This window comes from Helianthus annuus, chromosome 1 (assembly GCF_002127325.2).
Source record: "Helianthus annuus cultivar XRQ/B chromosome 1, HanXRQr2.0-SUNRISE, whole genome shotgun sequence".
Taxonomy (NCBI): domain Eukaryota; kingdom Viridiplantae; phylum Streptophyta; class Magnoliopsida; order Asterales; family Asteraceae; genus Helianthus; species Helianthus annuus.
This window is the reverse complement of record NC_035433.2, coordinates 141,756,839-141,771,394: the sequence shown is the minus strand read 5'-3', so window position 1 is coordinate 141,771,394 and position 14,556 is coordinate 141,756,839. Positions and strand designations below refer to the sequence as shown.

The 14,556-nt window shown below is 35.3% G+C and overlaps 2 protein-coding genes across 4 annotated transcripts; both read right to left on the bottom strand.

The window, feature by feature from the left end:
- Positions 1-527: 527 nt before the first annotated feature.
- Positions 528-8,044, bottom strand: LOC110882102 (aspartic proteinase-like protein 2). Of its 3 annotated transcripts, none has more exons than XM_022130195.2 (10): positions 7,598-8,044; positions 5,356-5,485; positions 5,008-5,255; positions 3,844-4,071; positions 3,080-3,242; positions 2,913-2,986; positions 2,426-2,528; positions 1,999-2,071; positions 1,033-1,104; positions 528-953 (listed from the first exon to the last, which is right to left on the bottom strand). In XM_022130195.2, exons 1-10 carry the CDS (start codon positions 7,843-7,845, stop codon positions 820-822), a joined length of 1,473 nt encoding a protein of 490 aa, XP_021985887.1. In that variant the 5' UTR covers positions 7,846-8,044; the 3' UTR covers positions 528-819. The 3 variants fall into 3 exon arrangements, with proteins under 3 accessions (XP_021985887.1, XP_021985890.1, XP_021985895.1); XM_022130198.2 differs by having other exon boundaries at positions 1,999-2,062; XM_022130203.2 differs by lacking the exons at positions 528-953; positions 1,033-1,104 and having other exon boundaries at positions 2,004-2,122.
- Positions 8,045-12,485: 4,441 nt separating this feature from the next.
- On the bottom strand, positions 12,486-14,153 carry LOC118480854. Its single transcript, XM_035975794.1, has 2 exons — positions 13,561-14,153; positions 12,486-13,486 (listed from the first exon to the last, which is right to left on the bottom strand). The coding sequence occupies exons 1-2, from the start codon at positions 14,051-14,053 to the stop codon at positions 12,558-12,560; spliced, it is 1,422 nt and encodes a 473-aa protein (XP_035831687.1). The 5' UTR covers positions 14,054-14,153; the 3' UTR covers positions 12,486-12,557.
- Between the last annotated feature and the right edge of the window lie 403 nt (positions 14,154-14,556).

The following is a 14,556-nucleotide window of genomic DNA, read 5'->3' as shown; positions in this document are numbered from 1 at the left end:
TTTGCCGCTACCCGATCATGACACACATTTTTTTAGAACTTCATTTACCGCTACCTGTATCTTCAAGTTCCGCAGCTTCACAAACCTTTGCAAAAAGATCAAGTACAACCCGTTGAGTCAAGACGAACTAGATGAGTCAGGTGGAAATGTATTTGGACGCTCCATACCCTCCATTCCTCTATTGGTATTTTTTAAAACTTTATGAAAGAACGTAACAGAAAATTTTAACGGTCATGTTCGTTTGAATGGTTGTATCACACCCGCGATAAATATCACAAAACCGTCCATCACCACATGATAAAAACAGCATACGACGGTGTATCACGCCATCACGACCATGATGGGGCACGATCACGGGGGCACCCGGTACACCCTAAATTAGATATTTGCATAGTAAAATTTACATATTAAACATTTATTTCTTAAAATTTCACATCAATTAATTAAACAAATCTACACAAATCATCAACTGAAAATTCCATATCATTGATCTTGCATTTGCCCAATTATACTACATAATTAAATTATAATAAGAAAATAAGTAAACAAATGAGACCATCAAATTGTTTTCTTACAAAATTCAACTCTAAAATGGAAGAAAAAAAACACCAAGATAAAAACCTAAACCACAATAGAGCCTAAACAAGTCAAAACTTATCTGAATGGGTAAATTAGCGGCGACCCGCAAGCCAAACCGACACAAAACTGAAGACAACAGAACTCTAGCTCAAAAACCACGAAGATCGGACTGGAGCCGGTTCTTTAGAAAGAAGGGGGCCGAAGATGGGAAAAAAAAAAGGCGTCTTCGTCACTATCTATTCACCATATTAAAGACCAAAGTAATATATGCACTAGAAGAACTTCAAGACTAGTAAATCTTAACGATATGCAAGCGCTCAAGTGTCCATCGACGTACTCATTATTGTAGGACTTGATGGAAACATCAGCCGAACCTGAATAAAACATATAAAAATTATTTTTAAAAATATGGGAATGTCGCAACCACAAGAGTGTTAAGTGTGTCGCGCTTACAATCATAATCCGTCCATCCCATTCGGTTTCTTGATAAATCATAAACAAAGATCTTATCTTTAAGAACAAGATCTGCAGTTACAATGAATTTAATGAGTTTAGGAGAAGGCGATAACCATATGACAGTGGTTGAATATTAAGGGTAAAACTTATTTACGGATACTTAATAGTAGGGGTGTTTAGAATTCGTTTCGAATTCGAAATTCGATTCGATTATCAAGAATTTGTTTCGATTATCAATAATTCGAATTCGATTCAGTTCGAGTGCAGTAAACTGAATACGAATCGAACTAAAATTATAAATATTTATTTATTATTTTTAGGAAAAATTACAAGTTTTGTCCTTTATCTTTATACCACTTTTCAGGCGGTGTCCTTTTTAATGAATGTTGACAGGCGGTGTCCTTTACTAGGTATTTTGTTGCAAGTTTAGTCCTTTACACCCAACCCAGTTAAAAAACCCTGTCAGTCGGTGTCCTTTACTAGGTATTTTGTTGCAAGTTTAGTCCTTTACCTAGGTATTTTGTTGCAGGTTTAGTCCTTTACACCCAACAATTAACATGGTTTTTTAACTGGGTTGGGTGTAAAGGACTAAACTTGTAACAAAATACCTAGTAAAGGACACCGCCTGTCAACATTCGCTAAAAAGGACACCGCCTGAAAAGTGGTATAAAGATAAAGGACAAAACTTGTAATTTTTCATTATTTTTATATATAATACATATATAACTTTTATTGGGCTATAGTATAAATTAATCTCTAATTTAATCGAATTAGAATCGAATTCAAATTGGGATTTTAATTCGAATCGAATTGGCTGGTTTTTTATCGAATTCAAATTCAAGCAAAAAAAATAAATAAATTATTCGAAAAACTCGATTCGAGCAATTCAAAAATCCGATATTCAATTCGATGAACACCCCCTACTTTACACGGTAATGTAAACTTGAGAATATTTCAACCAACCTCCAAGAACGGTTACCCCATTGCTCGCTTTTTGAAAGCCAATGCACCACGGAACACCACCCTCCTGAAGAAACTTTGTTCAATGATTGGCACGTGACGTATTAGTCATTTATCTAAAGTAAATCTAATAAGCAAAAAAAAAAAATACAATTACTCATTTAGTGTTTTTGTAAAAGAAAAGAAATAGGATTTTTCTTTCTTTTTGTATAAAACACCGATGTACTATTTGGTTTTGCACCGTTTTAGTCAGTGGACCGTATTTTTGGTAACCATGAGAACCCGTTATCTGTGACTCATGCCCCCCCCCCCCCCAAAAAAAAAAAAAAAAAACGTTGCGTTTATATCAGGATAAACAAGTAAAATCGGTCATGTCTTTTGAGAAATTGTTGAATAATAAATAAATGAAAAGAAGAAATTATAAACTCACAATAGGATCCCCTTGCATAAGGTACTTCTCCGGTTTAAGAATCATGGATGCACCGCCAGCAAAATTTAACGAAACCTCGGGAAATATCATGTCTACGCTGTTTCTGGAAAAGAAAAAAAAAAACACTTACCTCAAAAGAGAGAATGAAAAAAAAAAGTTGGAAAAATAATTAAAAGAGTAAATTACGTTTTTGGCCCCTGTGGATCACTTTTACTATATTAGCCCAAAATAAGAATTTTTAACATATATGCCCTCATGGTTTATATAACTAACCATTTTGGCCCCCAAGTCTAGAGATCACGGGGGCCAAAATGGTTAGTTATATAGACCATGGGGGCTAAAATAGTACTTAAGGGCCAAAATGGTTAGTTATAGAGACCATGGGGGCAGATATGTTAAAAAATCTTATTTTGGGCTAATATAGTAAAAGTGATATAATCACAGGGGCCAAAAACGTAATCTACTCTAATTAAAAATTGTGAAGTACCTTGACGTCACTAAATAACATTGCTCGTCATTTGAAACAACCGGCGTTGCGAATTGTGAAACAGCAGCAGTTATCTGCAGTCAAGAAGCGCATCTGAATGACTTGTTTGACCAAAAAAAGTAAATCGAAATTATATTAATATTTTGAAAAAAAAGGAAGAAACTAACGGCATCGACAAAAGGATCGTATGCTTGTGCAGTGAGATAAGACAATGTTGTTCCGGTATCAACAATGGTTCCTTGATTATATGATGTGCCGAAAGCTGATGTGTCGATAGGCAATAACTGTTCACCGACAGCGATACTCTGCAACTCCAAATTGTAATGAAGCCTGAAAATTATAAATCACTAAAAGATTAAACGTATCCATATAAATTTATGTTTCGGTCAGTCTTAATAATGATGATAATAATAATAATAATAATAATAATAATAATAATAGTAATAATAATAATAATAATAATAATAATAATAATAATAATAACAACAAGGGTTAACTGCCATTTTCGTCCCAGTGGTTTGTCCAATTATACCAGACCAGACCAGGCCAAATTTCAAATTTGTACTTCCGTCCCTGACATTCTTGAAACATGCAAGTTCCGTCCAAAAAACTAATGTTTGTTAAAACATGTTTAATGAAGGGTAAAAATGTCATATTCTTTTATTTTCCCTTTTCTTAAACCCTATTAAAATCCCATCCCTTTTAAGAAAATGGGAAAATAAAAAGAAAGGAAAATGACGTTTTTACCCTTCATCAAACAACAAGTTTTAACAGACGTTAGTTTTTTTGGATGGAATTGGCATGTTTCAAGAATGTCAGGGACGGAAATGGTACAAATTAAAATTTTGGCCTAAAATGGCATAATTGGACAAACCACAGGGACGAAAATGGCAGTTAACTACTTAACTCTAACAACAATAATAATACTTACTGTGATGGAACAAGGGGACTATAAACCATCGTTGGAGCCAAAATCTCACCGAGAACAAGTTTGCCGCCACCATTTCCATCGCCACGTAAGCAATGCGAGAATACTTTCGGAGTAATCCCTTGAGCGAAAAGTTGTGATATTACGGATAAACCGTGTTGACCGAATCCAATGATTCCATCCATCGCTTTATCCGATTTTGTCAAACCACCAGATTGATAGGTACTACAACTGTCATTAAATCCACAAAATATTACAAAATAATCAAGCTTTGTTGGATTTGTTTCTTAAAACGGATTATTTGATTTAAGGGGGCAGTCGCAAACTTGCAATAATCAACTTTTATTTTTCAATATAATAATTAGAGTAAAATGCCATTTCGTCCCTGAGGTTTGGCCAGTTTTGCGACTTTCCTCCAAATATTTGTTTTTCCGCATCTGGATCTAAACGGGTTAAAATCTTGCCATTTTCATCCGGCTCATTAACTCCATCTATTTTTCTCCGTTAAGTCAGGGGTTTTTGCGTTTTTTTTTTTTTTTTTTGAGTAAATTGCCATTTTAGTCCCTGAGGTTTGACCAAAATTGCCACTTTAGTCCAAATAGTTTGTTTCTTGCCATTTTAGTCCAAATGGTTTTGTTTTTTGCCATTTTAGTCCCTGACTTTTGTCATTTTTCGCAATTTTCATCCAACCCTCAGGGACTAAAATGGCAGATAATGGCAAAAGTCAGGGACTAAAATGGCAGAAAACAAAACTATTTGGACTAAAATGGCAAGAAAAAAACTATTTGGACTAAAGTGGCAATTTTAGTCAAAACTCGGACTAAAATGGCAATTTACTCTTTTTTTTTAACTTAAAGGGCAATTCGGTCCTTTTCAGGGGTATTCAGTCTTTGAACATAAAGTTAAAAATAACGAATTGCCCTTTAAGTTAGCAAAAAAGACAGAAATACCCCAGACTTAACAGAGAAAAAATGGATGGCGTAACAAGCCGGATGAAAATGGCAAGATTTCAAACCCTTTGGATCCAGATGCGGAAAAACAAACCGTTGGACGAAAGTCGCAAAACTGGCCAAACCTCAGGGACGAAAATGGCATTCCACTCTAATAATTAGAAACTAATTCCTTCACTTGATCATAAATTCTATACCGAATTGCGGAAAAGCTCACCCAAAAGTGATGAAAGCCGAAGAGTTGGCAATCATGGAAGGATCTATAACCGTATCAAAATGTAACAAATCGGTCATATAATGACCAGACGTCCCGCTATTATCCGCGTAATTAAACTCATAACTACATTGATCTCCATCAGAACACGATGCATCGGCAATTTTAATATTAGAAGAGCATATGCGATCTGAACACGAAACCATAGAAGCAGTTGACGAGCTTGCGGCATCAAAGAAGTTGAGCGGCATCTACGACAAAAATATGCGGTTTATTAGTTTATTACCGTTTAACAAGCATCGTGATCAACAGGAACATTAGTGATTGAAAGAGCTAGAAATGGAAATGTACACCAAATCCACTTGTGTCGGGACAATCACTGCAAGAACTACAAGTGACCCACAAGATGTCACTCCCCGTATCGATTTGCACATTGAATTCTTTCGGCGGAGTCCCTAATTTCACTTTTGTGAAGTATAATCTACAATATCATAATATCATCATCAAGCGTCGTAAAGATTCATATTTTAGCATATGCCCACAAATAGAATCAAAATCACCAAAATACATAACAAATTCAGAGCCCTAATGTAGGGTTGTAAACGAACCGAACGTTCAGCGAACAGTTCGTGAACCGTTCGGCGGGAAGTTCGTTTATGTTCGTTCGATTAGCTTAGCGAACGAACACGAACACATGCCTCGTTCGTTCGACTGCGTTCGTGAACGTTCGGTAATATGTTTGGTTACATTCGTTCATATTCTTTCGTGTTCGTTTGATTATATTAAAAAAAAATAATAATAATAATAAACCTTTTATCTATTGAAAACTTGAAACCCTATTTTTTCTAAGTTAGCTAAAATTTGGACATTCTAAACCATTTCTTGGGATAATTATGTCTAAGTTAGTTAAACTTGATTCATTGTTTGGTAGTGTAGTAGACTTCTTGTGTTTTCATTTATCATTTGATGCTTATGTTTAACTACTTATATAACGTTTAAGGATATCAATGTTTTTTATTTTTTATTTTCAAGTTAAATGTTCGTTTTCGTTCGTTTTTATTTGCTTGTGTTCGTTTGTGTTCGAGACCAGTGTTCACGAACTGTTCATGAACAACTGAATTTCCTTAACGAACGAACACGAACATAAACTTATGTTCGGTATGCGATCGTGAACAGTTCGCGAACATGTTAATTTTCTTAACGAACGAACACGAACATGACCTTGTTCGTGTTCGTTCAGTTCGTTTACAGCCCTACGGCCTAATGTGAAAAATCAAGTTCAAATTAAAGAATTATGAACACTCCAAAAGACAAAAGTGAGAAATAAAGTTGAAATGAACAAATGGAAAAACAACCCTTGTGTAAAGTACAATCTACAATATCACAACAATATCATCATCAAGTGTCATAAAGATTCACACTTTACCGTATGCCCACATATAAAGATTAAGATCACCCAACAACATAACAAATTCAGACCCCAAATGCACTAACTCAATTTCAATTTTCAAATTAAAGAATCATAAACCCCAAAAGAAAAAAAAAAGTGAAAAAACAAAGTTGATATGAACAAATGAATGAAAAATATACAACATCATCATCAAGTGTCATAAAGATTCATAAATTCACCACAAGCCCACATATTCATGGGCGTAGCTTTGTGGGGGCGGGAGGGGGTGGCCGACCCCCCGAACTTTTCGCTCGTTAGTGGAGAATGTGTAGTTTTCGTATAGAAATTTTTGGGTTTATACGTTTTTGACCCCCGGTTTTATAGAAATTTTTGGTATATACGTTTTCGACCCCCTGGTCGAAAATCTCAAGCTTTGCCACTGCACATATTGAATCAAATAACTATCAAAACTCAAAATCACCAAAACACACAACAAATTCAGACCCCTAATGCACTAACTCAACTTCAAATCAAACAATCATAACCCCCAAAACACAAAAACTTTTAGAAAAAAAAAAAGTTGATAATAACAAATGAAATAACAACCCTTTTGTGAAATACAATCTACACTATCACAATATCATCATCAAGTGTCATAAAGATTCATAATTTACCACATGCCCACATATATATCTTTAATAGGCTAGGGTTTGCTATTCAGAAGGGGGTAGCGGCGCAGCTTGTTGCTCGCTTACCTGCGATATTGATGTAACTCGGCCAGTTGTTTATATATAAATAAAAATTTAGTATGTAGTGTAAAAAAAAAAAAAAAAAAGAAAAAATCACCCAACAACATAACAAATTCAGACCCCTAATGCACCAACTCAAATTCAAATTAAAGAATCATAAACCCCAAAACACAAAAAAAAAAAAAAAAAAAAAAAAAAAGTTGATACAACAATCTACAATATCATCATCAAGTGTCATAAAGATTCAATTTTTAGCACAAGCCCACTATTAAATCAAATAACTAAATAAATATCAAAATCACTAAAACACACAACAAATTCAGACCCCTAATGCACTACTCAACTTCAAATCAAAAAAATCATAAACCCAAAAAAATTTAAAAAAAAAAAAAAAGTTGATATGAACAAATGGGCAAGCAAAAGTTAACAACTTTCAATAAAATTACAAACATACCCGCCGTAATAAGGATCAGAGGTACCAAAAACATTGAAATCAACAACACCACCAGTGAACCCTTGAAGGATTCTAGCGTGTCTGACACGGTCACGTGCCTTGAGTATATCAAGCTCCACCGTCTTGTTCGCCGGAAAAGCTCTCGCCAGAGTCAAAACCCTCGCCGGAAACTCACCACCACCGTCACACACAACCGTAACTGCCACCAGCAACAGGATCAGTAGCAAACCGCCGGTTTTTACCGGCATTTTGGGGGTAAATTAACCCCAAATGGGCTGTTTTAGTTAAAATTGGATGTGATGATTGTGAATATAGATCAATATGTGTTGTAATTTTTGTGGGTATTGGTTGAATTCGTTTGGTTTTGTAGAGGGTGTGAGAGAGAGAAGCCGTAGGTTGTAAATGTTGGGGATGTTTACACAAGTCGTCTTTATGTCAACTATGTACATTATTTATTTTATATTTTGTTGTCACATTTTTAAAATAGGATAATGTTCACATTGGATGTCTTTGGAACAATGGAGATATGAAAAAGAAGGTCGTTCGGTGGGAATGGGTATTTAATAGGGTGTAAACGAGTCGGGACGAGCTCGAGTCTGACTAAGCTATTTTTGTGAAGCTCGAGTTAGAGCTCGGCTCGGTCCGAGCCTATTTATTTGAGTTTGAGCTTGAGCTCGACTTGCGAGTAAAACCGAAAACTCGACTCAGCTCAAGCTATTTTGAGAACAACCTCAAACGAGCTAAAAGTTCGGCTCGAACTCGCTTCAATATCACTTAAAAGAGCAAAAGCTCGGCTCAGCTCGCCAATGTTATCATCATTATTATTATATTATATATAAAAAACTAAAATTTTGTTTGGGCTCGTCTAGGCTTGCGAGCCTAATGAGCTTTGTATTTCAGGCTCGAGCTCAGTCTCGATAACTAAACGAGCTCTATTTCAGGCTCGTTAAAGCTCGGCTCGTTCGAGCTTTTAACTGAGTCGATCACGAGTAGCTCTCGAGCATTTTGGCTTGTTTACACCCCTATAGGTATATAAATATTGGTGAGATGGTATTAGTTTAGTTCGTTATGATCTAATACGGTACTGATAATCACTGTAGCTTAGACTAAGCGTAGTGGGTTGGCGCCCACGTCCACATCAACGCCAAAGGACGCTAAACACCGTGCCACATAACAAGCGTGAAGTGCTTAGAGTGTGGGGCTATAGTCTTTTCTAACCAATCAAATCATGTGACATGTATTTTTTTTATGAAAAAAGATAATTAAAAAATAATTGTGTTTTTAGTTTAACCGATACACACTTTCGGGTTAAATTCAACTAGTCTCAAGTTTGTTGATAGTTTGACTAAAATGTTTTTTTTTTTTTTTTTTTTTTTTTTTTTTTTTTTTTTTTTTTTTGTATTTGCAAGGATTAATGGATACTAAAGAAATGATAATTTCCGTGTATCGTAAGTTCCGTTGTATCATAAGTTAATCTTGGATTGTAATAAGTTGATCATTATAGTAGGGACTTCATTAGCGAATTCGTGCCCTCGTTCCTTTTAATTCTTCCTAGCCTCGTTCCTCATTTGGGCCATTATTATTGACATCGAAAGTTAGCCCAATAAGCCCATTTAGATTCAACTTCAATTGCATAATTTGCATTGTTCTCGGAGAAATGTCAACGACAAAGCCAAGAGTCCCAAGCTCAAGTATTGTAGGACAATCAAGGAATATGTTAGAAGAGTTTACGACTTGATAATATCTCACATCTTTTTGCCTCTTTTTCTTTCTTTATGGCCCATGAACATCGGCTAAGATGTTAAATCAACGTGACATTCAAATCCTTTTAACGACTGTTGAAGGGGAGGGCTTGGTCGATTTTAGCAAAACTGGAACCGTCTTAAGAGCATTCACACCCCATTTTGCATTTTTATGTGAGTGGGTTCTATATAGTATAGAAAGTGGTTGTTAGTGGAGGAGAGAAAAAATGTTACTGTTTATCTATATATTTCAGAGAATATAGTTCACCCCGATTAATTTTTTAATATTTTTTTAAAGCGGCTGTGAGTTAAAGCTATTAAAAAAAAGTATTATTTAATTGAAAAACAAAGAAAGAAAATATTGTGATTTTTATTCGTCAAACAAAACTAATTTGAAAGAAGATGCCTCCCAATGCAGAAATTTTGTTGACAAAGGCTACTTTTGCCATATAATGTCTAAACTACATATAATTTATGTTGTGTTATGACTTGTGCAATCAACATTATATGAATCATTCAATAAATAAAAGTACAAAACCATGAAAATAATATTTTACCAGGTCATTGTAATAACATATTTGCCTGAATCTTACCTTTTTTTTTCATGATTTTAGCTTTTTCGTCCTGACTAGTTAAAAAATCTCTATATGTTTTCTTGATTTTAACTTTTTTTGCCATCTAAATTGGGTTTTTCTGATTTTGATTTTTTTACACCGTAAGACATTTCAGCTCGATACAAACACCGTTGCATACATCATGAAATGTAATAAAACGTAAACCCAAGGCCGTCACCATACTTCCCTATAGTAAAATCAGGTGCGTGATTTTACTTTTTGTTTAATAACAACGTTTGCTCCTACCAGGGCCGGCCCTGGGGGTGGGCGGGGAGGACCACCGGCCAGGGCCCGATATTTTGGAGGGCACGCTATTTTTAGAAAAACCCGACATGTATACATAAAAATTTCGTTTTTAATGGGGTATACCTATACAAACACAAACATAGGCCCACTTACAAAACTATTATTATGTTTTAGATTAGTTATTAGCCCATTGGCATTAGGTTTAGACATTTATTGAGCTCAATACCCAATTTCGTTAAGGCCTAAGGGCACGTTTTTTTGAGCTCGAACAGGGTACACGAATTCTTAGGGTCGGCCCTGGCTCCTACTCTATTACACAAATAATTCTAAATTAATCTCTTTTGTCCAGATTTAAACTTGTAATCTCACCTCTAAGATGCATAAACCTCTACCAAGTGGCTAGCCTCACATTAACAGATGCATGATTTTACTATGATAAGGATGTTGGTCACAAGGGTTTTTGGGCTCAAATCATAACTTCATAATGAGACTCAGTTTGAAGCAATAAAACACACATGCAATGTAGAAAGAAATATTCAAAAGCGACAAAAAGCTTTCTTCGGAAACACAGAAAAAGTGAAACACATGGGAAAAAATGCCAAAACTTAAGGTCACAAGCTGACTTTTATTCGTTTTAAGATTAAATTCTAACATATAAAAAAAAGTGTACAGTCAGCTGGTTTAGCTAAAAAGTGCATAACATCTTATCATGTCACTCTTATGTAAGTAATGAGTTTTAAGTAACACATTTTTTAACTACAACGTATAACTAAAAATTAAGAAAAAAAATGGGATTGGTTGATTTGAGGTAGACCCCATGGCTAGATCATCCCACGCCCGTTAATGGGTTGATGCTCCCATGTTGGCGCTCCAGCCAACTTGTGGTGTATAATGTTGGGTTTGGGTGAGTTGGCATGAGGCGCGACCGGCCCATAAGAAACACTAAATCTAATCAAGAATTGAAGAAACCACATCTTGAATTTTGGATGTATGACACCTGGAATAAGTTATTTTATAGAATAATCATAAATAAAAAAATAGTAAAACTTTTAGAATACAGTTATTTTGATTGCGTAGCTTAACCAAGAATTTGGTTGCATGTTTCTTGGAATCTTGGTAGGTTTCACCAATTTTGACTTAAGTGGCATTTTGTTTAAAATTGTGTCACCAAACCATCATCAAGCAAAATTAATATAATCGATGGTGCATTAACGATGACGAGGATAAGGCAAAGATATCATGGTGAAGGAACCGTGTTGAGACCATGATCTTTATAATGTATTTTACATTTTTTTTCCTTCTTAATAATAACAAGGTTTTCACGAATCTATACTTACGACAAGATCTCCATTTTAAGGTTTTCACGAACCACCCTCATCTTCGTCTATAACACGATGGTAGTTGAGGCTTTGTGTCAGTTGAAATGTAACAGGAAACTATTTTTTTCTTTTCTATAATGGATAAAAAATGGACACATAGAAAAAGAAAATAAATTATGCTTATGATGCTAGAGTTTTAGGTTTGATTTTTCGTATCTAATTTATTAAACCATGTTCTAATCTTTGTTTTTATTATCATTTTTTCTAGTGCCTGTCCTAGAATTTTGGAGGCCCAACTCGAATTAAAAATTCGAGGTCCTTTTTTAATTTTTTTAGGCTCGTAATTTCGGTTTGTTTCTAACATGAAATATATTAGGAACAAACTTATAAAACACTTAATCATTATATAAACTAGATGATTTCCCTAATCAAATAATGTTAGGATATAATACATAAATCAAATCTAAGTTGGTCAAAAGAGTTTTACCTAACAAATAAGTATGAAAGGAATTAAAACATGCTACTTATTTTAAGTATACTATTGTTATTAGTTAGAAACGATTTTTTTTAAATAAAATTTTACCTGGACGTATCATGTTAAAAATTGTGTGAACAAAATATATTTTAGCTTATTAAATTAAGAGAGGTGATTAGAAAATACATTTATAACCCTTTATTTAAAGAGTAAAATGAGGTGATTAATAATTTTGAAAATAGGTAGCAGGTGGGATTTGAACCCATCCCTCTACAAAAACCAAATTTTGTTCTTAGACCATGTGTAGTCATAAAGCCCTCAAAGGGGCGTTATGCGCCATGTGGCATGCCACGTCAGCAAAGGGGCTTTATGGGGCTTTATGCAATTTGGGGCCGTAGTCATAAAGCCCCTGTGTAATCATTACTCAATTAATTTAATTTTCTATTTTTTAAATAATTTATAAGTTTTATAAAATAAAAAAACATTTCATTAAATAAAAAACACTACATTAAAAATTAAAAAAAAAAGTTACACTAAAAAAAAAATTACACCTAAAAAATAAATTTATTCTTCGGTGTCATCTTCGTTCTCTCCTTCTTCCTCTTCGTTTTCTCCAGCATCTAAACCTACGTCTTCAAAGTTCCCGTCTTCGAATTCCTCCCCCACTTCTTCCTCGGAATCTTCGTCGTGATCATTGTTTGATCGAATTGGGCGAATCGCCCAAGCATGCTCAACCAAATCCGCCTTCAACGTGTTATGTATTTCTCTAGATCGCAGTAGTTGAGCATTTGCGAGTCTCTCTTCCGTTGTCGCTTGGGGTAGTTCGACCAAATCTTCGGGAATATAGTTTTGGCATATCGCTTTTCCATCATCCTCAATGATCATATTATGCAAAATGATGCAAGCATACATGGCCATTCGTATTTTATCCTTATGCCACATGCGACAAGGATTCCTGATAAAATGCCATCGTTGCTGTAGAACCCCAAAACACCTCTCGATGTCCTTTCTCGAAGACTCTTGTAATTTTTTAAAATACTTCCTTTTTTCATCGAAAGTTTCAGAAAACGTTTTAACAATAATCGAATACTCGGGGTAGATACCATCGCCCAAGTAGTAGCCATGCTCGTAATCGTTCCCGTTTGCATGGAAACCGGCCTTTGGTATAGTTCCAGAAATGTAGCCCTCGATTAATGGTGAAGCCTCTAACGTATTAATATCGTTAAAACACCCGGCTACACCAAAGAAGGCCGACCAAACCCAAAGGTCGTATGACGCAACACCTTGTAATACCAAAGTTGGCCCTTTTTGATCACCCCGCGTATGTTGACCTCGCCATGCGGTTGGACAATTATACCAACGCCATTGACGACAATCCAAGCTACCAATCATGCCGGGTATTCCATGCTTTTCTAGATGCACCTCATATATTTTTTGAAGGTCGTTCCAAGTGGGGTTTCTCAAATAACGTTTTCCATATAACTGGCATATTCCTAAAATATAATTTAAAAGTTACGAAAAAATAAATGTATAAAAGTAAATAAATAAAAGACAATTAAAAAATTACCATAGCAAAAATGTTCCAAGGTATCTCGGGTTGTTTTCTCCGCCATCTTCAAATACTCGTCGTTGATGTCGTACGTGTTTCCGTATGCTAATACGCGTAAGGCGGATGTGACCTTTTGAATTGAGGTGAAGCCTAGATATCCTCGTGCGTCCATTCTTTGCTTAAAGAAATCGTACGTATTTTCCAAGTCATTGTTAATGCGCAAAAATAACCTTTGGCTCATACGAAAACGTCGTCTAAAAACATTTGGTCCGTGAACCGGTGCCGCGTCAAAATAGTCTTTCATCAAACGCTCGTTCGCGGCTTCACGATCTCGCAAGATATAGGTGCGTCGCAAGATGGGTCGTGGAGGGGGAGGTGGCCGAATGTGCGCAAATGTTTGTAGCACAAAAGTACATGCACTCGTAACCGCTTCTTCCTCGGCCGCGTCTTCGTCGGGCGAAAAATATCTTCGGTAAATTTCGGTGAAAGACTCTTCCGACGGGGAACCCATTTTTTATAAAGTGAGACTAGCTTTTTAAAAAATATATGAAGAATGAGTATGGAGAATGAGTATGAGGTTTGAGTTGTAAAAAAAAGTGGAAGAATATGAGGTTTTATAGTGTGAAAAATTAGAAAAATTGAATTTTTTTTTTTTTTTTTAAAATATGACCGTTTGGTAACGGTAAAAAATTGAATGTTTCTTCTTCCTCGCGCCGCTATATTTTTCACGCCTTTCTTTTTTTTTTTCTCAAAGCGCCCCGGGGGGCGGTGTAATCGGCGCCATACCGGCGCTATGTTGCTTGAACGCGCCCCATTACATGTGGCCTTACCACCAAACTACACTAGTATTAATGTTAATAAATGTCACTGTAAATTTAATATTCTTTTTTATAAATATAGATTTTCTTTTTAATTTTGGAGGCCCTATTTTTTTCGGAGGCCCTAAGCCATCGCCTAGCCTAATTACACTAACGGGCGGCCCTGATTTTTTCTCAAATACTGAATTATTGGCTT

Coding starts and splice junctions, on each gene's coding strand:
- LOC110882102 (XM_022130195.2), bottom strand. CDS start 7,845: ATGCCGGTAAAAACCGGCGGTTTGCTACTGATCCTGTTGCTGGTGGCA. Junction 5,256..5,355: donor CCGACACAAGTGGATTTGGT/GTACATTTCCAT, acceptor TTTTTGTCGTAG/ATGCCGCTCAACTTCTTTGA. Junction 2,987..3,079: donor ACGATCCTTTTGTCGATGCC/GTTAGTTTCTTC, acceptor TCTTGACTGCAG/ATAACTGCTGCTGTTTCACA.
- LOC118480854 (XM_035975794.1), bottom strand. CDS start 14,053: ATGGGTTCCCCGTCGGAAGAGTCTTTCACCGAAATTTACCGAAGATAT. Junction 13,487..13,560: donor CTTGGAACATTTTTGCTATG/GTAATTTTTTAA, acceptor ATTATATTTTAG/GAATATGCCAGTTATATGGA.